This window comes from Rhinopithecus roxellana, chromosome 16 (genome assembly GCF_007565055.1).
Source record: "Rhinopithecus roxellana isolate Shanxi Qingling chromosome 16, ASM756505v1, whole genome shotgun sequence".
Lineage (NCBI taxonomy): Eukaryota > Metazoa > Chordata > Mammalia > Primates > Cercopithecidae > Rhinopithecus > Rhinopithecus roxellana.
In genome coordinates, this window is record NC_044564.1 from 19,642,950 (window position 1) to 19,666,244 (window position 23,295).

A 23,295-nucleotide genomic window follows, 5' to 3' on the forward strand; every position below is an offset into this window, starting at 1 on the left:
TGCCCAGTGGAAAAAACCCGGCCTGTGGAGTGATGGTTCCAGGCCAGGCTTCTGGGGCTCATGTGCTGGAAGGCGGCTTGAGTGGAGCCAAGGTCACGAGTTTAATCATCCCTGCAGCCGGCAGGCCTGCTCGGAGGGACTGCACGCCACATCTGCCCAGCTGTTTGGCAAGTGCCCACCCTCAGTCATGAACCTCCCTCCCCCTGCAGGCACAAGACAAGGGTCTGGGGAATGAGTTCTGAGAGTCTGCAGCCTCATGGGTGGTTGACAGCTTGCACTGGGGTCAGACTGACCTAGATGGACTCTCATTTCTACTGCTTCCTAGTTGTAATTCCTTGGGCAGCTCACTTTACCTCCCTGAGCCTCCATTTTCTCATCTACAAAATGGGGATAATAATTAGTAGACCTCATAGGTGTTGTAAGACTTTTATGAGCAAATGCATGTCAAATGCTTAGCACAAAACTTGGTGCTTAGTAAACATCAAAACAATGGTAACATCCACCATCACCACCATCGTCATCATCACCACCACCACCATCATCACTGTTTGTGGTGGCAGTATAGTCAGTGGCAAAGGGAACAGGCATTGGAATGAAACATTTGTGGATCTGGACATTGTACAACGTTGAAAAGTGTTCTTCCAAAATTCATGTCCTTCCTGGGACTGCAGAATGAGACTCTATTTTCCTTTCTTTTTTTTTTTTTTTTTCTTTTTTGAGACGGAGTTTCACTCTTGTTGCCCAGGTTGGAGTGCAGTGGCGCGATCTCAGCTCACCTCAACCTCCACCTCCCGGGTTCAAGTGATTCTCCTGACTCAACCTCCTGAGTAGCTGGGATTACAGGCATGCACCACCAAGCCCGGCTAATTTTGTATTTTAGTAGAGACGGGGTTTCTCCACGTTGGTCAGGCTGGTCGTGAACTCCCAACGTCAGGTGATCCACCTGCCTTGGCCTCCCAAAGTGCTGGGATTACAGGTGTGAGCCACCACACCTGGCCTGAGACCCTATTTTCTTTTTCTTTTCTTTTTTCTATTTTTTTGAGCCTGGGCAATAGAGTCTCAGTGCAATGGCGCAATCTCGACTCCTGCAACCTCCGCCTCCTGGGTTCAAGTGATTCTCCTGTCTCAGCCTCCCGAGTAGGTGGGATTACAGGCGCACGCCACCAGGCCCAGCTAATTTTTGTATTTAGAGACGGGGTTTCACCATGTTGGTCAGGTTGATGGTCTCGAACTCCTGACCTCGTGATCCACCCACCTCGGCCTCCCAAAGTGCTGGGATTACAGGCATGAGCCACCACACCCAGCAACCCTCTTTTCAAATAGGGTCATCTCAGATGTAATTAGCTAAGCCACGATGAGGTCATACTGCCATAGGGTGGGCCCTTAATCCAATATGAATGATGTCGTTGTAAGAAGAAGAGAAGAGACAGACACCCAGGGAGAAGGCCATGCGATGATGGAGGCCGAGATCAGACTGAAGTGTCTGCAAGCCAAGGAGCACCAAGAGCTGCTGGCGTTACCAGAAGCCAAGAGAAACACACGGGGCACATTCTTCCTCCCAGCTTTCAGAGCAAGCACGGCAATGCTGACCCCTGGATTTGGGACTTCCAGCCTCTAGAACGGCGAGAGAAGAAATTTCTGCTGTTAAGCCACCCACCCAGTTTGTGGTACTTTGTTACAGCAGCTCCAGGAAACTAGTATAGACATTAACTAGCAATTACTAGCGGTTGGACTGTCACCAAGGGCATTGCTTCTGTACGTTCCAATCTTCAGTTGTAACAGGGAGACATTAATAGGACTGAGCTAAAGCTTGTAAAATAGGAAGTGCTCACTGCATAGAAGCAATTGTTACCATCACCACCGCCACCACCATCGTCATCGGTATCATCAACATCAGTATCGTCATCAACATCATCACTGTCAATATTATTGTCATTTTCATTGTCATCAACATCATCATCAGCAGCAGCATCAACTTTGTGCTAGGAAGGGCAGCGTGTTAAGGCCTAAGGTTTTTGGGACTTTTTGTCCGGGGCCAGCCCTGCCTGGATAGGGTAAAAGAGGGAGATAACAAACCTGCACGTTGTGCACATGTACCCTAGAACTTAAAGTATATATATATAAAAAAAAAAAGGGACTCAGGGCCGGCCGCGGTGGCTCACGCCTGTAATCCCAGCACTTTGAGAGGCTGAGACGGGTGGATCACAAGGTCAGGAGATCAAGACCATCCTGGCTGACATGGAGAAACCTTGTCTCTACTAAAAAAATACAAAAAAACTAGCCGGGTGAGGTGGCGGGCGCCTGTAGTCCCAGCTACTTGGGAGGCTGAGGCAGGAGAATGGTGTAAACCCGGGAGGCGGAACTTGCAGTGAGATGAGATCCGGCCACTGCACTCCAGCCTGGGCGACAGAGCGAGACTCTGTCTCAAAAAAAAAAAAAAAGGGACTCAGTTGACTCCTCTCATGGATGAGCCCCCATGGGGACAAGCCAAGCATCCTGCCCTGTTTGTCCCAGTACCTCACTCTCCATCCTGCTGGAAGATGGGGCTTGAAATGCCGCCCTTGCCAATAGCTAGCTCCCTGTCCCGGGTAAGCTTCGGGATGGTGATTGATAATGGTGCAGCAGGTCCCAGGGATGACAAATGAAGCCATGAGCCAGCCTTAATTAATGACAAGAAGACATCCATCTCTGTCTCGTTGCCTGGAGCTGCAGGTTGGAGGGTGGTAGGTGAGCAGCAAGGAGAACAGATAGGGAGTAAGCCTCCACATCCCCTCCCTTTCTTGCTATCTTGGAAGCTGGCCCTGCCCTGGGAATGATGGGAATGGTCGGCAGGAGCTAGCTCCCAGGGCAGGTTTGGGGATTGTCTGTTCAGAGATTGCATGGGGATTGTGTGTGTGTGTGCGTGTATGTGCACGTGTCTGAGTGCACGTCGTGTATGTGTACATGTGCATTCTCCTGAGAAAATTCTTTGTTCATAGCTTGGGGCAGACATCAAAAAGCTCTTGCCTTCCGTCTTTGCTGGGGCCTGCTCTCTATGTCCAGAGGAATCACAGACACCTTTGCCGATCTGGCCAGTGCCCCCTGAGCGTGGCCAATCTCTCCACGTGTTCAAGGAAACCGCGTTTGTTTTCCTGCCTTGTTTCAGATCTGTTTCTCTGGGCAAGGGCAGCAACGTCCTGTGGTGGGAGGGCCTGGGGCTCGGGTGGGCCGGGCATTCAGCTGTATTTGTTGAGTGTTAACTGAATGCCTGGCATTGTGTTGGGCATGGAATATAAAGATAAGTGGAACTTGGGTCCCGACCTGTAGCTGCTCAAGCAGGATGGGATTCATTGAGAAGTTTTTCATTCATCCTTTGGACAGTATTGATTCAATATTTATTTAAGCACTTACTGTGTGCCAGGCACTGAGCTCGGTATGAGGCCTGCCGTGGTGAATGACAGAGATAGGGTCACTGCCTGTGTGATGTATCCAGCCAACTCTTGCCCCAGATCTTCCCCCCGACATGGAGGGGCTGTCTTCTCTCGGGCCCTCAGTTTCTACGTCTTTAAAAAGATGGGGGTCTTCAGATCTCTCCCTCCTCAACATTGTTGTTCTGTTTTTTTGAGATGGAGTCTTGCTCTGTCACCCAGGCTGGAGTGCGGTGTCACAATCTCAGCTTCCTGCAATCGCTGCCTCCCAGGTTCAAGCAACTCTCCTGCCTCAGCCTTTTGAGTAGCCAGGATTATAAGCATATGCCACCACGCCCAGCTAATTTTTGTATTTTTAGTAGAGATGAGGTTTCACCATATTGGCCAGGCTGGTCTTGAACTCCTGACCTCAAGTCATCCGCCTGCCTCGGCCTCCCAGAGTGCTGAGATTACAGGCATGAGTCACCGCACCTGGCCCTCAACATTGTTATGTTTGGCACATAGGTTGTGGTCAAATTGGCTTTTCTGAAGTTGATTCTTGCTGAAGGCAAAATGGTGAAAGCCATGGTAGGGTAGAATGATATCTTCCCAAAGATGTGCCTGTCCTGATACATAGAACCTGCAAATGTGTGACCTGTCATGGTGAAAGGGACTTTGCAGGTGTGACAAAGTCATGGCTCTCAAGATGGGAGATTGTCCTGGATTATCTGGGTGAGCCCTTTATAATCACAAGGGTACTCATAAGAGGGAGGCAGGGAGCTCGGAGTCAGAGAGGGAGCTGTGACAACAGCAGCACAGGAAAGAGACAGACACCCTGCTGCTGCTTTGAAGATGGAGGAAGGAGCCATGATCCAAGGCCTCTAGCAGCTGGAAAAGGCAGGGAAACTGATCCTCCCCTAGAATCCCCAGGAGAAACACAGACCTGCCGACACTTGGATTTAGGACTGCTGGCTTCCATAACTGTGTGTTGTTTTAAGGCATGAAGTTTCTAGTAATTTGTCATAGAAGCAACAGGAAACTGAGATAGAGGCCAACCTTAAAATCCTTTCCAGGGCTCTCTGGTCCAGGGTATCCTTGCTATTAAAATGATGTTTGAGCAACTTTCTGGAAATTTGCTCACACTTGTTCAATGAAAAGAGTCAGGTTAGAAATAGTATGTTATTTATACTTCAATAAAAATTCTGGTTAAAATAGTATGTATTTTTGTAAGTTATATTTATACATTTAAATATATGAATATAAAAATTGAAGATGATACACAAAAATGAAAATTATTATCTCTGGTTGGTAGAAATACAGCCAGTTGGCCGGGGGCGGTGGCTCACGCCTGTAATCCCAGCACTTTGAGAGCCCAAGGCAGGTGGATCACGAGGTCAGGAGATCGAGACCATCCTGGCCAACATGGTGAAACCCTGTTTCTACTAAAAATACAAAAATTAGCTGGGCATGGTGGCAGGCGCCTGTAATCCCAGCTACTTGGGAGGCTGAGGCAAGAGCATGGCTTGAACTCAGGAGGTGGAGGTTGCAGTGAGCAGAGATCGCGCCACTGCACTCCAACCTGGGTGACAGAACAAGACTCTGTCTCAAAAAAAAAAAAAAAAAAAAAAAAAAAAATACAGGCAGTTGTGCCCCTTCCCTTTTTTGTTTTGCTTTGTTTTGCCTGTCAGGAATTTCTATGTCTAGTTCCCTGAGAGCAGGAGTTAAGAACAGCTCTGTTCTTGAGGTTGTCCAGACCTGGGCTCATATCCCAACACTGCCACTTATTGGCTGTGTGTCATTGGACAAGTTACCATCTCTGGGCTTCCATATTCTCCTCTGCAAAAATGTGGGTAAGACTTGGACCCTGGCACTTTGGGAGACCGAGGTAGGTGGATCACATGAGGCCAAGAGTTTGAGACCAGCCTGGCCAACATGGCGAAACCCTGTCTCTACTAAAAATACAAACAAAATTAGGCAGGCATGGTGGTACACTTCTGTAATCCCAGCTACTTGGGAGACTGAGGCACAAGAACCACATGAGCCTGGGAACTGGAGGTTGCGATGAGCTAGGATCGTGCCACTGAACTCCAGCCTGGGTGATGGAGTGAGACTCCGTCTCAAAAGGAAAAAAAAAAAGGTCTGGCGCAGTGGCTCATGCCTGCTGTAATCCCAGCACTTTGGGAGGCCGAGGTGGGCAGATCACCTGAGGTCAGGAGTTTGAGACCAGCCTGGCAAATATGGCGAAATCCCGCCTCTACTAAAAATACAAAAATCAGCCGGGTATGGTGGCAGGGACCTGTAGTCCCAGCTACTAGGCTGGGGCAGGAGAATCACCTGGACCCGGGAGGTGGAGGCTGCAGTCATCTGAGATTTCACCACTGTGCTCCAGCCTGAGTGACAGAACAAGACTCCGTCTCAAAAAAAAAAAAAAAAAAAAAAAAAAAAAAAAGACTTGGGACCTTCCAGGTGCTAGGAGGAATTCAGTGAGCTAATACACAGGAAGTATATCTCAGGGCATGGCCTGGCGCTTACAAGGTATTTAGTGACTGTCCTTATCATTCATGTCATGTTAATTTCTTTTTACAATGAACATGTGTGATTACCTAACAATGAAATAACCAGCACTGAGTAAAATGATTGCTCTTCTTAGTCAAAGTAGAATTTGAGGACCTCATATTGAAGCGAGACTGTCTTTGACTGCACTGTGTGAGAACACCCGCTGGAGCCTGGCCAAGTGCACGCTCACGTCAGCACATCCTCTTCCCATTTGCTGAGCCTTTGCTCCATACCAAGCTGCGTGCTAAGCTCCGTGCCAGGGGTTTAGCTACCTGGCTTCACTGAATTCTCACAGCGATGGTTCTTGGTCAGGAGAAATGGTGGTGTTACATGCCTCGTTCTACAGATGAAGAAACTGAGGCTTGGGGCAGTGAAGTGAGCTCTGCCTGAGAGGCCCCATAGCCCAAAAAGGATAAATGAAGGATTCCAGTCAGACCTGGCTGAGCTCCAAGGCTGAGGACTGAGCTGCTGCAGTCGGGCTGAATTCGTTACTGTGGAGTTCAGAGGAAAAGACGTGGTGGGGATGGCCCAGGCAGGCGAGGGAGGGCAGGGTGGGACGAGATGGAGAAACACAGGGCAGAGGGGCAGGGGCCCCGGGGAAAGCTGGCATCAGCTCATCCTTGATCATTGTGAGACATGCTGGATAATTCTACAGGCTTTCCTTTCTAAGAAAGACTGAGATCTGCTGACTTGTTGCTGAGAATGAAAGTTTGTTTAGAGCCACTGGAACTTAGAATTGCTGAACTAAAAATAGTCTGTCATTAGAGTTCACTGAGGCTGGGCACAGTGGCTCACACCTGTAATCTCAGCACTTTGGGAGGCTGAGGTGGGTGGATCACTTGAGGTCAGGATTTCAATACCAGCCTGGCCAACATGGCGAAACCCCGTCTCTACTAAAAATACAAAAATCAGCTGGACATGGTGGCACGTGACTGTGGTCCCAGCTACTTGGGGGGCCGAGGCAAGAGAATCGCTTGAAACTGGGAGGTGGAGATTACAGTGAGCCGAGATCACACCACTATACTGCAGCCTGGGTGACAGAGCGAGACTCTATCTCAGTAAATAAGTAAAATAAAATAAAATACATAGAGTTTACCGAGGACTCAAATATTTTCCTAAGAAACCTAATGTCCACACGACCTTGCACAATCCCCACTATGTGCTGATCCGCAAGGCTCTCCGGAACCCCAGCCCTGCTGTCCAGCGCTGGTAGTGTTGTCTTGTGTTGGCGTGGATCTCCGTTACTGCTATTTAAAAAAAAAAAAAAAAACTATTAGAGAACATTTCAAATATATACAACATAAGTAGAAGAGAATAATGAATCTCCATGTACCCATCACCCAGCCTCACCAAATATTTAACAGCCCCGTCATTCTCTTCTCGCCTGTACGTCCTCCCACCCCCAACCCCCACTCAGTGATCATTTGTTCTAGTGCTTTGCTTATAAGGTAAATTTACATACATTGAAATGCTCCGATCTTAGCTGCACACTTTTGACAAATGATACACCGAGGAACCCACACTCCTATCACAATATAGAATGTTTCTGTCTCAGACAGTTCCTTCCAAGTCAAGCTCCTCAGGCAACCTCTGTTCTGTTTTTCTTCACCTTAGATTAATTTTGACTGTTCCAGAACTTACTATAAATGGAACCATATTGTATGTGCTGTTTTGCATCTGGCTTCTCTCACGTGGGAGGCACCCCTGTTGTTGCCCGTATCGGTAGTCGTCCTGTCTTATTGCTGAGGACAACCTGGTTCTGTGAATTTACCAGTCTGTTTATCTCTCTACCAGATGATGGACATCTGGCTCGTGTCCAGTGTTGGACTATTGTGAACACAGCTGCTGTGAACCTTTGAGTACAAGCCTTTGTGTGAACATATGTTTTCATTTCTCTTGGGGACATACCTAGGTGTGGAATGGCTGGACCCATGGTAGGTGCATGTGTAACGTTTTAGAAACTTCCGTTGTCTTCCAAAGAGGTTAAACCGTGTTGCGTTCCCACAAGCAGTGAATGAAAGTTCCAGTTGCTCCACGTCCTTGCCAACCTCAAATGCAGTCAATCTTTGTCATTTTTATTGCTGTTCTTTTTAAAATGAGCTCATCCATAGATGGGGTTTCTGGAAGGTTTTTCTCTTGTTGAGCAGCTGGTGTTGGAGAGCTGCTGTGTGTCCCAAAATGGATTGTTTGTTTGCTTCTCGTGTCTTTGTTTTCCTGGAATTCCTTCCCCACTGAGTGGCAGCCGGCGGGATGGTGGAGGTGGGGGTTCTTAGGGGAGTCTTGGTGACCAAAGGTTGGGTGCTGCTGTCCGGGGTGCGGGGAGCTGGGGCTTGCCCTCTGCCTCACCTCTGCTTCCCTGGAGCTTGGTCTCTGCTTTGGCACTGGGCACAGGGCAGAGTGGTCTGACCTCGCTTCCTGGTCTGATCCTGCAGCTCCGAGAGCTGCTTCCTAATCTCTCCCCGTCTTGTGTGCCAGCCTCAGCTCCTCTGAGCATCCATCCTCGTGTCACTGCCAAACCAGCCCACCGGGCTGTTTGTCTAGGAGTCCCAGCCCATCTGGGCCTCCCTCTCTCTTCTCCACAGATATTGGCCCAGTGATCCTCACAGCGGACCCTGTGATGTTTCAGAGGGAGCTGAGAGAACTCTATGTGCAGGTGGGCACTGTTCCCTGACCCTCTGTCCCACTCTGTGTCCCACCAAGAGGGTTTGGGGAGGTAGCTTCGAGTGACTCCCTCTTGCCCAGCCTCTACCTCTCCCTCCTCCTGGGCAAATGTATGGCTTCCTTAGGCCATCTGTTAGCTGCTCCCATGGCCCCCTCCATCCTTGCCCACTCAAAGTACTCAGCACGGTGCTGGGCTTATTGGTGTAGTGACTGCCTTCCGTGGGGGTGGGCCCGTGTCACTCTTGCATGGATGAATGAATGAACGAATGATGCTGCTTGTCTACAGTTAAAGCAGGTTGGATGTTATATCATGTCCCTGGGAAGGAAGTGACTGAGTGGGCGGGTGACAGTTCAAGGTGACTCCCAACACCCAATGGTTTTGGAGGTATCCCTGGGTGGGTCCCATCTGGAGGAGGCAGGTGGCAGCTGCTGACACGTTCCTGCCCTCCAGGGAGGTGGTGACTGCCCGGAGATGAGTGTGGGGGCCATTAAGGCTGCCGTGGAGGTTGCCAACCCCGGCTCCTTCATCTACGTCTTCTCGGATGCCCGCGCCAAAGACTATCACAAGAAGGAAGAGCTGCTGCGTCTCCTGCAGCTCAAACAATCACAGGTGGGTGAGCCGGCTTTGGGGGCCTGAGTAGGGTCCCCCAGGGGGTCCTGAGGAAGCTGGGGTCTCTCACGCCACCTGAGCCACCACCTGGAGAGAGAGCTGTGCACTTCTCTTCCACAGCCTTGGTCCAGCCTCTGCCATGCATGGCCAGAGCCTCGGAACCAAGTTGGCCCAGGAAGTGTGAGTGTACTCTCATGCTGTAGGCTCGGGCCAGGGTTCACACTTCCCTGGCGCAGCTTGTTCCTGATGGAGACCACACCACCTACTCCTTTCATCCCCATCAAAGTCCAGGCAACCCATCTTCCTCCTGGCATCGCCTGTGCTCCTGGTCTCTGCCATTCATGTCCCCTTTGCCATTGTCTCAGGGTTTGGAAGACCTGTCAGATCCCTTGCTTCTCGCTTTTGCAGTGAGGGCTGTGAGACGGGATGTGATCAAGGGAGGGAGAAGGGCAAGCTCTTTGGCATCCTTGGGCAAGATCCAAAGGGCCGAGACTGCTTCTCTGCCGCCGCGTCTAGAACTTGCTTGGGTTCTTCAAGATTCTTCTAACTCTGCAGCCTCCAGGGGCCACTCTGAGATGAATCGACTTCCACACCCTTCTTTGTTGTTGACTCAATAGCAGTTCCCAATATGGAACACCAACTGTTTTCCTGGCCCTGTGCTGAGCACTTATCCTGCATCAGCTTCTGATCCCCGTGAGATGGGTACTTCTATTTTCCCTTCTATTCATGTGTCATGTGTCGTTCTATACATGTGCCAGACAGAGGAAAGGGCCCACTCCAGGTCACTCCACCCTGGTCGAGGTCCTGCTGCTCACCCCTGAAGCAGCCGGCCAGGGAAGTTGAGAGCAGGCTGCATGTCCATCTTCCAGGTGGTCTTTGTGCTGACGGGGGACTGTGGCGACCGCACCCATCCTGGCTACCTGGCCTATGAGGAGATCGCTGCCACCAGCTCTGGGCAGGTGTTCCACCTGGACAAGCAGCAAGTGACAGAGGTGAGCACCGGGAGGAGGCACCATCCCAGAGCCCGTCACTTGGGCATGCTGAGGACATTGACCATCCCTGTGGCTCCAGATGGTTGAACGGCAACCAATCCCCCAGAGATGCAGGGATATGTAGATAGCTGAGCAGCGCTGGGTGCACGCCTGTGGCAGGCACAGGAAGCGCCGTGCTCAGGTACCACCATATCATCTCATCTCGCCAAACCCTTCCACCTGTCTCAAAGGCAGATGCTTCCCTGTTTCCAGGGAAAATTGTGCAGGTAAAGAGGCTGAGGCTTGACGCAGCCCCTTGGGATGACCTGGGTTCAGCAGTTAGTCCAGGCTGACAAGGTTGCCCCAGAAAGTGTGGCAGAAGTATGGGTATGGGGCATCTTCTGAGTGTCTCCCCAGAGTCAGGGAACCTGGGGTGGCTGGAGGAGCACAGGAGCTCTCAGGTTCAGGCAGTGGTGCTGGGCACTGGCCAGGGAGGGGCTGGCTTGCTGTGTGGCCTACGGTGCCGGGATCTGGGTTCACTCAGAGCCCAGTGTTCCGCAGGCACCTGCCGCCCAGTCTTGCTGCTGGACAGGGGTCTGTCCTTCCTCCCCTCAGGGCTCCCTGGTATCATCCTGCTCAGGGCTGTCCCTGCATTCCCTCCACCCCACACTCCCATCCCCTCCCAGGAGCACAGGGTCCTTCCAGGAGCCAGCTGGGAAATGATTAACAATGCTTTCTCTGGGAAGGACAAGCACGCCCACTTCCATGGTGTAAATACTCCCACCTCGGCTGATTCCAAGTCAGAGTTGGGAAGTGATGCTGACACGCTTTCCTGAGCCTACACCAGTGGCTCCCACACACCACTGGATCCCGCTCAGGCACACCTCACAACCAGGTCCCTCCTGCTTGTCCCCTGGAGAATATCCAGCCCCTTATCTAACCCCTCTGTCTTTCTGGTCCTCCTGTTATCCCCTTGCCCAAACTTGTTGCTGCCCTGCTGGCTTCTCTGCTGTCTCTCCAATGTCCCACACTCCTCCCCACCCAGAGCCTTTGCTGGTGCGGCCCGTTCTTCCAGCTCTTCCTCCCCTGGCTCCTTCTCACCTTCCCAGTCTTGGCTTAAACGCGCCTCCTCACAGAGACCCTCCTTGATTTCCTCTCTAGATTAAGTCTCCTATCTCTTGAACCTGGGAGGCGGAGGTTGCAGTGAGCCAAGATCACACCATTGCACTCCAGCCTGGGCAACAAGAGCGAAACGCCATCTGATTAAAAAAAAAAAAAAAAAAAAAAAAAAGATTAGGTCTCCTTCTGTGACCCTCACAGCTCCCTGTGCTACTTTGCATAATCATAACTTTATAACTGCGATTATTAAATGTCACTAGGCTGTGAAGTCTCCAGGGGCTGGACTGTGAGTCCCGATGGCCACGGCCTTCCCAGCACTTTACATTTCCCAGCTCAGAGCAGGTGCTGGGTAAATAGCTGGTGAATGGACAGGGTCCCTGGTGCCCAAGTCCCTGGTAAGAGGAAGGAGAGAGAGGCAGGATGTCCGAGGCGGGCCTGGCCGTGGCCTCAAGCCAGTCCTGCTTTGTTGCCTCTGGGAGAGGGTTTTGTGTGTGTATATTTACGAGCTGCAGAGAGCTATCCCCAGGGATGTGTTGAGATTAGCGTGCCTTAACTCCCTGTTGACAGATGGCGTTTGTGGTTCTCTGCGACACTTTAGGCTTCATTTTTTGGCATATCAGCCTACCCTGGCACCGAGTCACCCAAGCAAGGGTGGGAGGCATTTCACAGTGGAGGCATGGGTTGGTTCTTGCTTTTGGGGAGAACTGTCTGGCCAATTGCATGGGAACTGGGTTCCTGCCAGGGGCAAATCCGACACAGGGCAGCTGGGCAGGTTGATGGGGGCCACTCACCCAGGTGTGAGGCTGGGCTGTCATAAACCTCTTCCCTGAGTCTGGGAACTTGGATAAGTCCACTACTCCCGGTTGTGGTGCCAGCTTTCTGCTGTGAGAGTCTGGCCGGGCAGCACGCGCCTGACTCATTGGGACCACCAGTGGCTAGAATTGGCTGCCTCTGGGTAGGGGCCTGGATCCCTCTCCTTCCTGGACACGGAGCTCTGTCGTTCTTTAGCTTAATGCCTTGGACCTAGCCCCTTCCAGATGTTCCCAGACATTCGGCAAGCCTGGGAAGGTGCTGAGCAGCCAGGGCTGTGGTCACCCTCCCAGGAGAGATGAATGGTGCCTTCACCCTAGCCAAGGGGCCCCCAGCTGGGAGAACTCCCCAGAAGTTGCAAAAGGCTCTAAACAGTGCCTGTGTCGTTAATCCTTTTACCTCTTCAGAGCACATCCAGTGCAGCCCAAGAGGCTTCGTGCACTCTTTTCCCCTTGTTTACTGAGCCCCAGGCCAGGTGCAGCTCTGAGTGCTGGTGCGGAGGTGGCCATCAGTCACAGCTGGGGCTTACTGCTTTGGAGCATTTCACTTTTTTCAATTGTGAAGTTGGCCTCACTAGTACCTGGATCACCCCTTGGGGTTCTAGGGTAACTAAAGGAAGGTGAAGATCTCTCCCTGGCAGGGGAAATTTGGAGCCTTTACAATCATTAAACAGGCAGGGGATCATGTCAGAGGCAGGTAACGTGGCCCCTTGAACCTGCCCCAAAGGTGTGCATTTTTTATTAAATCTTAGATAAGTCCAAGCACCTGCTGGGCCAGCGCAGACTTCCCCAAGTTCCCCGGCAGACACACAGCCCAATACAGTCACTAGCCCCAAGAGTGGTGGGGGTGGAGGTGGCAGAGCTGGGCAAACCTGCCTGTCCTGCAGCTCCCCTGTGCCTGGGAAAGCCCCTCCATCTTTTTTTCCCGGGAGGACATTGGGCCCCTTGCCCTCCTCTGCATCCCCCACCCCACAACTCACAACACACGTTTCAGCATGGCCAGTTCTGTGGGCTGGGAGCCTTCCCATGTTCAGCACCAGCAGGCACAAAGGGTGAATTGCCCAGGTTCTGTGCATCTGCTAGGAGAGAGGTGTGCTTCTAAGACAGTAAGGGTGGGTGGAAGATGGGGGGAGTGAGGGGGAGCTGCTGGGGGAGCGTCTGACCAGGTGACTCTGATTAATTGATCAGCAGGGGCCCAGAGATGACCTCATCCTGGACCCCTCCCAGGGGGAGGTGGTTAGGGCTTGGACTCCAGGGCAAGAGGCCTGGCTTCAGGCCTTGCAGCCCTGCCACTTACCTGCAGTGTGACCTCCAGCACAGTCCTCAACCTCTCTGGGCCGCACTTTCTTCTCGTGTGCAGTTGGGTTAACGAGAGCCTCCACCTGGTGAGATGGTAGCTAGGGTGAGAGGAAGCCATGCACGGGAAGCCCTTGGTAAGATGGCTAAATGCCATCCCACCTCCCTGTGCTTCAGTGTGGAGCCCAGGATATGCCCCTCAGTTCCATCAACGCCCCCTGAAGAGTAGGAACTCTCTCTGGAAAAGATTCTCTGCTAGGGCGAGTGAGTGCCCAGGGTACGCAGCTGGCAAGGGGCAAAACCCCCAGACTAGGGTCTTCTCTCTGTCACTTCACCGTGAGCCTGCTGGCACAGGGCCTGGGACCCACAGCCCCATCCTCAGTGTTCTCATCTCTGCCTCGGGGGCCCATTCACCCCCTGGCTTTCTTTCCCTGCTTCCTCAGCCGCCCTGGCTGTCAAGTGTTCTGGGACGATCCTTGGGGATGATTTATCTGCTGTGAAGGGCCGAGCAGCAGCCATCTGGCTGGGGTAGCAGTGCCAGATTTTTCGTTCCTTCCCCATCGGTGACAGAGATGAGCCCCAGTGCATTGCAGGCTCCCTGGCCCCCCAGACCCTCTAACGTCTGGAAGCCATTGCCTTTGCCAGCTAAACATTGAACTGGCTTAATGAAGGCTCTCTGCGCCGGAACCCTGGGGGCACCACAGGCTGAGAAGGCAATGCCCCCAGGCCTGGCCCTACAGGGGTTCTGGCCCTGCTGTGGGCAAGAGGGTCAGCCCCCCAACTCCCAGGTGAGGTTGTGCTTACAGGGCAGGCCATCCTGTGGGTCACTGGCTTTCTGCCTTGTGTCCCAGCCTTCTCTGTGGTTCAGTAGCCTGAATTGCTGAGTATCTTCCCTCCATCAGAACATCCTAGAGCGAGCTTGTTACAGCAGTTATGACACAGTAGTGGGTGTCACTCCTCTGGGTAATTGTCAACTGGTGCTTTGCTCAGTGACACTTCCCTCCTGACCCCTGACAAGGCCTGGCTTGGGCGAAGGGGACGGTGGTCACGGACCTGCTTCTTTGCTGTTGGGGGAGTTGCCTCACATGCTCGGCCGGCTTCTGTGGGTCTCTCCAGCTGGGAGTCCTCAGCCGCTACTCCCTTCTGTCCACCCCCACATGGACGAAGAACCTTGTCCTCATTCCTTGGCTAAGACAGGTGGGACCTTTTCAAGAGACACATTACTTAGAAAGCAAAGCAAGACACAACAATGAAGTAGCTCCAATTATAAAAACAGATGCATTTTCAGAATACAGAATTCTTATCATGTGATAGTTGAAATCTAGCCATAAACTTCGGCACATATCTTCTAGCTCAGTCTGAAAAAAAAAACAAAACTCTCATTTTCCAATTCTTTTGATTCCTTTCCCTTTTGTAGAAGATCACATGGTAAGCAGAGCTGAAGGACTATGATATTTAGAGCAAGAATGACCAATAAGTAGCATGCAAGACACCACTTTCAAAACCCACATTCGTGGCAGACATTGCTAATCAATCACAGAACTTTTTCTACTTGAAGCTGAATGTGGCTTTGCCTTTCTTCTTCAGACAGCTTTTCAGGAAGCGTTTCCAGTAGCTTGGAGTTGGCGAGCAACAGTATACCACTGTGATTGTTCAGGTGTATATTAAAGTCACGGCATACTTTGTTGTTGTTGTTGTTGTTTGTTTGTTTGTTTGTTTTTGAGATGGAGTTTTGCTCTTGTCACCCAGGCTGGAATGCAGTGGCACGATCTCAGCTCACTGCAAACTCTGCCTCCTGGGTTCAAGCGATTCCCCTGCCTCAGCCTCCCGAGTAGCTGGGATTACGGGTGCCTGCCACCATGCCCAGCTAATTTTTATATTTAGTAGAGATAGGGTTTCACTGTATTGGCCAGGCTGATCTCGAACTCCTGACCTCAGGTGATCCGCCTGCCTCAGCCTCCCAAAGTGCTGGGATTACAGGCGTGAGCTACCGTGCCCGGCTGCATACTTGTTATTTTTAAATGACTTTACTTTAATAAAAAAGTACTATGAAGAATTTCCAAGGTACAGAAAAGTAAAAAGAAAACACCTACCAACTAGATTCACCGATTGTTTACATTTCTGCTCGACTTGCTTTATCTATCTCTTTATACTTTTTGCTGAATCATGACACCTTATCCATAAATAATTCAGCATGGATTTCTGAAAAAAGTCTTCAACATAACCCACAATATCATCGAATAAAATTAATGAGTTTCCTAGTATTATCCCATACACAGCCCATGTTCAAATTTCCCTGTCTTCAAACTGTCTTTGATCACAGTTTTCATCAAATTAGGATTTCATCAAGGGCTGTGCGTTTCCTTTGGTTGTTATGTCTATTAAGTCCTCTTTGGTCTGAAGCCATCAGCTCTTTTTTTTACGACACTAAGCTGTTGAAGAGGCATGGATTCGTACCCTGTCCCATGTTCTAGAGGCTTCTGATTATTTCCTCGTGGTGTCATTAACTTTTTTTTTAATCCCCTGTGTTTCCCCCAAACTGGATGAGTCCAAAGGCCTGATTCGATGAAGGCTGACCTTTCTGGCAGGAATATATATTTCCTAGTTGGTGCTGAGTGTGTCTTCTGTTGTATCACACCAGGAAGCAAATGGTGTCTGAGCATCCCATTATTACTGATGATAAGTTTGATGACTGGGTGAGGGTAGCGACAGCCAGCTCTCTGCATGGTTGGGCTGTGTTTTTGCCTTTATGACTCAAGTGGTCTGTAGGGTAATGTTCTGGCTCTGTGTGGACATCTAGTTCCCATCAACCTTTCATCTAATAGTTTTAGCATCCACTGAGGACTCTTGCCTGAAATGATTATTTCATTAGGGGCTGCAAAATGATAATTTCCTAACTGCATCATTCCTCCCACATTTATGAGTGGGCATTCTTCCAAGAAGAAGAACTTTTATGCATCAAAAGTGATGGATGATTTGGTTTCTCTGAAGTACAATTTCTATTGAAAAGGCACGGAATCACACTTAATTCTTTCTCTTCAATTAAGGAGTCACTTCAGTGGTGTCAGGGGAGGTTTTACTGTTTTGAATTTTGCTTTCTCTTTTTTGAGTACCATTATGTGCACATGGATTATATTATTCAATGTGTTTCAATTGAGTACAGTTATTATTCTCTTTTAGGTTCAAGTTGTCCCAAATTTAGTCAGTGGGAGCTCCTTCAAGCTGGTTCCTATGTCCTTTTGATATGTCCTTATTTGTCTTTGATAATTTCTTTGTTTTATGGAATAACCCATCATCCCAGGCTCACCTTATAAATTGCCTGCCCCAGACCTGGAATCAGCCATTTCTCCAAGGAACCCTAGTGGGGAAAGGTATTTAGAAACCAAGATCTGGGTACTGGTGGTGATCACTGATATTGAGACTTTGGGCCATCATTGCTTCTGGATCAATTGCTCTATCTATCTATCTATCTATCTATCTATCTATCTATCTATCTATCTATCTACGTACCTACCTACCTACCTATCATCTATCTCTATCTGGAGAACTTATACTGATATTTCCAATTCAAATTTCACATTGTGAATCTTTTGCTTAGCTCATTTGATTTTATACTTGCAGCTCTCTCTTATATCTGTTTATAAGAAAAAAATCTTGATTCTGAAAATATTAACATCTTTGCTTATTTGCTTTATATATCCAACAAGATACATAAAATGGTTTCAAAATCCCAATGCTGATAGTTCTTCCAAATTAAATCTATTAACTAAAGACTTTTTTGTATAGTTCTTGTCCTCCTACTGAGAAAGGATAGTTGAACCACTGGGTTCAGAATTCACTTGGAGTTTTTCTTTTCTTTCTGTGGTTGTGGTATCAATTTTATGGTTGAGATCATTGTGTTTCAGTTTTAGGGTCTGCACAGGATGGACGCTCTTTGAGATAACTTGGCCTGGAAAGAGAAGGTTCAGACTTGAAGGCGCCCCCTTCCTCTCCCTCTTTCTTGGGTTCCTTGCTGGAATCTAGGTGACTTGGCTATTGCAGAGGAGGAGGTGTGAGCTGGGGAAAGGAGGGATGTGGAGTGAGGTGCCTGAGAAGTGGACTTAAGGCCAGCCTGATGGCTCTGCCCAGGAGATGCATGTCCTACTGAACTCACACAGCCAGCAGATGCCTCCCGGGCACCCACTCTGTGCCTGGCAATGAGCTCAGGGCTGAGATACACATGGGTGCAGCAGAGGGTCTGCCCCCACAGAGCTCCCAGGCCAGTAGGGATGAGAAGCCCCAATCCAATAAATGTGAGTGATTGGAGTGCAGATTGCTGCAAAATAGTATGTATCAGGGAACAGAACCTTTTCAGGATTAGAGAGGCCTCTTCAAGCAGTGAGCTGAAGAATAGCAAGGAGATGGTCGATGAGGAGGCAGGGCGTTCCTGCAAAGAGCACGGCATGTGTGGGTGCGGGCTGCCTGTGGGAGGAGTGGGGTCCAGCGTAGCAGGCGGGGAGAGGCAGTGGCACAGTGACCTTGGGTTGGCATAGATGCCTAGGACCATAGAACAGAGGGTCTTGAAGACCATGGTCAGGATTTGGAGAAACTAAATAAGTCTGTGCTCAGTTTTCATAGGGAGAGTATCTCTGAGGGAGTTTGGGAACCTCCTAAAGTCATACCCTAAATGTGTACCTAAGGGATAGGATGGTATCTCAGGCAGAGGGTCCTTACCTTTTATCAGATTCTCAGTGGGACTTGTCCAAAGGACGTAAGATTTTAGAATGAATAATCAATTATAGAAACCAAGGATTTAGGATTTCTCAACATTGCAAAAATCCATCCAGCAATTCCTCACTTCTGTGGATTGGAAAGAGACATGAAGTCTTTGCAGCAGTGCCTCTCAGTCCTGCTTAGGAAACATGGCGCCCTGGTGGGAGAACAGTTGGAGGCCCCTGGGATAATCAGTCATGAACTACATGAGTCTGGGGGAGTTTCCAGATCTCCAGGGTTCATTGTGTGTAAGAGGCACCTGGAGGAAGTATGGGTGCTGTGGGAGGAGGCCAGGTGGAGAAGTGGGGAAGAGTCTTCCCAACCAAGGGACACACTCTTGCTCCTTCTGCGCTGAGTCCTCCGAATGCTTGAATTCAGGCTTCACAGCTTGGAGCCTATAGAAGCCAGGAGGGTCACATGTGTGAATCGGGCCTGGTGTTGGACATGGGGGAGTGGGGTGGCCTTGGGCAACCTGGAAAGTTTGTATGCTGCCTAAAATCCATGGGAGGGGGAAGGCAGTGTGGGCACCTGCTGGCATCAGCTCCTCATACTTGCCTCCAGGTGCTGAAGTGGGTGGAGTCAGCGATCCAGGCCTCCAAGGTGCACCTGCTGTCTGCAGACCACGAGGAGGAGGGAGAGCACACGTGGAAACTCCCCTTTGACCCCAGCCTGAAGGAGGTCACCATCTCATTGAGTGGGCCAGGGCCTGAGATTGAAGTCCAAGATCCACTGGGTATGGACCACCCCGGGATTGGCCTCCTCTTTGGCCCCAAGACTGAGCTGAAAGCCCAGGATGGAAAAAAGAAAGAGACCAAGGGTGGCAGGGCTTCAGACATGAGGCTCCAGGAATGAGGAAATGTGGGGTGGTGGGGCACGAAGTGGAGAGAGGGTGCCCATGGTGTGTGAGGAAGCAGGAGGGCCGTGGCAACTGACGATGGGAATTAAAGTAATGGCGGTCCCTGGATCGTGAGGCTCTCCCCAAGTCTTTTCCATGGTACCCCAGTGGATTCTCATGGTGGTGACAACTCGTAGCACATCGTACAGATGGGAAGCTGGGGCTCCGGGTGCTGAGTGCTCATCAAGGTCAACAGAGTCAGGGGCAGTGTGATTCAGACGTGGTCACCTGGCCCCATGGCGCTCTGAGGATGTCATGAGCACCCAGGTCTAGAGGCCAGACACACAGCCCACCCCTGGGAATCCCTGAGGGTGGAGCGTGGAGTGAGGCAGCGGCTCAAGGCAAGACCCCTTGTCAGTTCTGGGAAGACTGAGGCTAGTGTTTGGTGCACTGTGGATTCCTGGAGACATGTGGGAATCCTGCCACCCCCAGGAAAGGGTTAGGGACTGAGCAGCCCTTGGGGCTTCCACAGGGAGGATCCTGCAGGAGGACGAGGGCCTCAAAGTGCTTCTCAACATCCCTGACTCGGCCAAGGTCGTAGCCTTTAAGCCTGAGCATCCCGGGCTGTGGTCCATCAAGGTAGGGGCACTGGGTTGCAGGAGAAGAGTGGACTAGCTTCACTGGGCTGGAACCATCTTCCTCCTGCTTGCCCTGGGGAGCCTGTGGCCTCAGGAAGCTGATGGCTAGAGTGTGGGTGGTGATATGGTCATATCAATAGAAGTAAAGGGTCAAGGATAGAGGAAGGGCATTCTGCCTTGTACCAGTAAGAAGAAATAGAGTGGTTTGGGGTTAGTTTGGGAACATTTAAGAAGGACTTGGAGCAATGGCTTCAGGGTTCAGAGGTGCATGACCAAGCTGTGAAGAATGTATAAAAGAAGCAAGAGCAACTTTGCTGGGAGGGCTCAGTGGTACAGGGCTGGCAGGAAGAGGAGGGGCCTGCTGGAATATACAAGGTGCTGGGAGCGAGGGACTGCGGGCCAGCTTGACTCCCAACAGAGCATCCTGGGATGGGCATCTGCTGCCCTGGAAGAGTGGGGGTCTCTGCTGACCAGGCAAACATTTAGTGAGCACCTTCTGCAGGCACTGTGCTAGGTGCTGCAGGTAAAGTGGCAGTACCATCACCTGCCTTTCAAACTCTGAGCACCTCTGAGCCAAGAGCTGTAATACCAGTGAGGAGGGCAAGGCAGGGAGTTAGACGTGCAGGGGGACAGACAGGGCCTGCAGGGGTTGAGGCAAGCTGAGGGGCAGCACAGCTTCAAGAGTGCTGCTCAGGTTGGGGTCATAAGCTGGGGTTTCAGCTCCTTCATTTGGGGAGCATTGTGCTGGGCCCCTTGGGAGCAGGTAAGTTGCCCATGTGTCTACAAAAGCAGGATTCCAGCTGCTGATGCAGGGCTGGGTCAGATTGGTCGGCTCCTGCCCTAAGCTGGAGTGCTGGGGTCCCATCCTCTGGTGATGTGAGACCTGGGCCTGTGCTAGGTCTATAGCAGTGGCCGCCATTCCGTGAGGATCACAGGCGTCAGCAACATTGACTTCCGAGCGGGCTTCTCCACTCAGCCCTCGCTGGACCTCAACCGCACCCTCGAGTGGCCTTTGCAAGGTATAGTACCCCAACCCTACAGACAGTGCTGAGCTGCCTCTGAAGACCTGGGTCTTGGCTTTGGGAGGTAGGGGGGAAGTGATGGGGGAACACTTGGCTGTGTGTGACTGTGAAAGGGACCGTACAGGAGGCCAAGTGGGGCTGTGCCCCCAGACCACAGTGATGTAAACTGAGCTTCCAGGCCAGCATTCTTTCCATTAGCCCCAGCCAGGTGACATTGTGACATTTACCTTTAGAACATCCTTCCTGCCTCCAAAGTCAGTGTCCTGGAGGACACTTACACTGTGCCCTTTATTATTGAGTTCACACCTTCTCCTTTCTTTTGGTCAAAACAAATCTGCCTAGAGTCCTACTTCTTCAGTTTTCCAGTGAACAGCAGGCCAGTTCAATGAAAGAACACGTGCCAGCGAGTTGACGGCTTACCAAAAAGGAAAGCAGTGCCTTACTCCAAAGGAAGGAATGTCCTGGGGGACATTTGGGTGTCCCAAGACTGAGGAAGGTTGGAGGAGCCTAGGGGGATATTGAGGGTGGAGGCACAGGCATCCAATTGGAAACCACCCACGAGGGTCCAACAATGCCTGCATGCTCACTAAGGTTCCACTGGGAGAAGCCTGGGCACCGAGGCAGGCTTCTGGTGCAGGCTGCCTGAGCTCCACGCCAGAAAATACCATCTGGTGGCCAGGTCAAAGGTCTCCATTTGTAGATGGGAAAATGTAGTCCCTGTCATGGGGCCATTTGGAGACTTTTGCAGGGACCAGCTCAGCTCAGCTCTTCCTAGGAGGAGCCTGGATCAGGTCAGGCTGACTCTGGACCCTGAACAGTGACCAAAAATGGTGCAAGCCAGACCTTCAGTGCTTTCTTTCGAGTCTGTCTGTTCTAATGTTTGTTTTTCTTGTCAGCCCTTGTCAGTTTTCCTGCCAGGACTGGGAGTCATATCTTGAAAGTGAAAAGGGGCTGCTTGCTCAGTTTGTGTGTTTTGCTGATAGCAGAAAGGGAAGAAGCAGGGCAACTTTGATTCCACTGTTCAGTCAGGAGAGCCAAGATATCCTACGTGTATTGATGGTATGGGGACTGAAAACTGACCTGTCCCCAGGGCCTGTCCCCAATGGAAGTGGTTGCAGGAGGCCACATGTGACCTTGCTGGGTTTCTGCTTTTGATAAAGATGTACATCCAAGATCATTTTTTTTTTAGATGGAGTCTCACTCTGTCACCCAAGCTGGAGTGCAGTGGTTCCATCTCTGCTCACTGTAACCTCTGCCCCTGGATTCAAGCAATTCTCTTGCCTCAGCCTCCTGAGCAGCTGGGATTATAGGTGCACGCTACACACCTGGCTAATTTTTGTATTTTTAGTAGAGACAGGGTTTTGCCATGTTGGCCAGTTTGGTCTTGAACTCCTGACCTCAGGTGATCTGCCTGCCTCAGCCTCCCAAAGTGCTGGGATTACAGTCATGAGCCACCATGCCAGGTCATGATAATTTTTTTAAAAGAGAAACATGTGGGAGGCCAAGGTAGGAGGACTGCTTAAGGCCAGGAGTTCAAGGCCAGCCTGGGCAACACAGGTGAGCAAGACCTCATCTCTACAAAATTTAAAAAATTAGCCAGGTATAGTGGTGCATACCTGTAGTCTCAGCTACTTGGGAGGCTGAGGTGGGAGTATTGCCGGAGCCCAAGAGTTTGAGGCTGCAGTGAGCTGTGATTACACTACTGCACTCCAGCCTGGATGACAGAAATTTTTAAAAGATATTATGAAATTGGAGTCCAGTTCTGCCTCTTCTGGGATAGTGTGAAAAGTACCACATTTCCATCAAGACAGTAAAGAAAACCAAAGAAAACCTGACCATGGGGAGAGTCTGGTCAGAAGTTGGAGTCCCCAGACTTGGTGTTTGCTTTATCTTAGACCATTCCCTGAAGCCTGTCTGATTATGACCCACACCAGAGCTAATGGGGTGGGGGACAGTTCTACTCCATGGGACTCCAAGTCAGTGCAGACAAAGGGGATGCAGCCATTGGGAAGCCGTGGTTGGACGACTGTGGTGTTTCAGCACCACGGACAGTAGCAAGGTCCCTCTCTACCTATCCACCCCCAGCATTAGTCAGCACCAGGGTATGTAGGGAAGGAGGAACCAGGTAGGAAGGGCCAGGCAAGCAGGACCCTTGGGGTGTGGTTCAAGGGCCCCTACTTGAGGCAGATCACAGAACCAGACACTGACGCCAGCACTTTGTTCTTCACCTTCCCACTGCAGGGGTCCCCATCTCCCTGGTGATCAATTCCACGGGCCTGCAGGCACCCGGCCTCCTAGACTCGGTGGAGCTGGCACAGAGCTCAGGGAAGCCCCTCCTGACCCTGCCCATGAAGCCCCTCTCCAATGGCTCCACCCACCAGCTGTGGGGCGGGCCGCCCTTCCACACCCCCAAGGAGCGCTTCTACCTCAAGGTGAAGGGCAAGGACCATGAGGGAAACCCCCTCCTTCGTGTCTCTGGAGTGTCCTACAGTGGGGTGGCCCCAGGTGAGTGGTTGGCTCTTTTGTCCCCCAGCCCCCTGGCTCACTCCGAGTCCCATTTCTTCCTGGAGCCTTCCCTGATTGGATTAGATTAAATTAGATTAGAAAGTGTTTGTTCATTAAGCTTCTGTGGACAGCTAT

The 23,295-nt window shown here is 50.9% G+C and overlaps 1 protein-coding gene across 1 annotated transcript in view; it reads left to right on the plus strand.

Moving 5' to 3' along the window:
* Positions 1 to 23,249, plus strand: part of LOC115893995 (hemicentin-2-like) — a 35,392-nt gene extending 12,143 nt beyond the window's left edge. The window contains exons 3-10 of the mRNA XM_030920137.1: positions 8,525 to 8,595; positions 9,055 to 9,213; positions 10,083 to 10,205; positions 18,722 to 18,893; positions 19,528 to 19,634; positions 20,532 to 20,652; positions 22,897 to 23,160; positions 23,245 to 23,249. Of these exons, the coding sequence (XP_030775997.1) occupies positions 8,525 to 8,595; positions 9,055 to 9,213; positions 10,083 to 10,205; positions 18,722 to 18,893; positions 19,528 to 19,634; positions 20,532 to 20,652; positions 22,897 to 23,160; positions 23,245 to 23,249 (1,022 nt within the window). The remainder of the gene's footprint in view (positions 1 to 8,524; positions 8,596 to 9,054; positions 9,214 to 10,082; positions 10,206 to 18,721; positions 18,894 to 19,527; positions 19,635 to 20,531; positions 20,653 to 22,896; positions 23,161 to 23,244) is intronic.
* Positions 23,250 to 23,295: the final 46 nt, after the last annotated feature.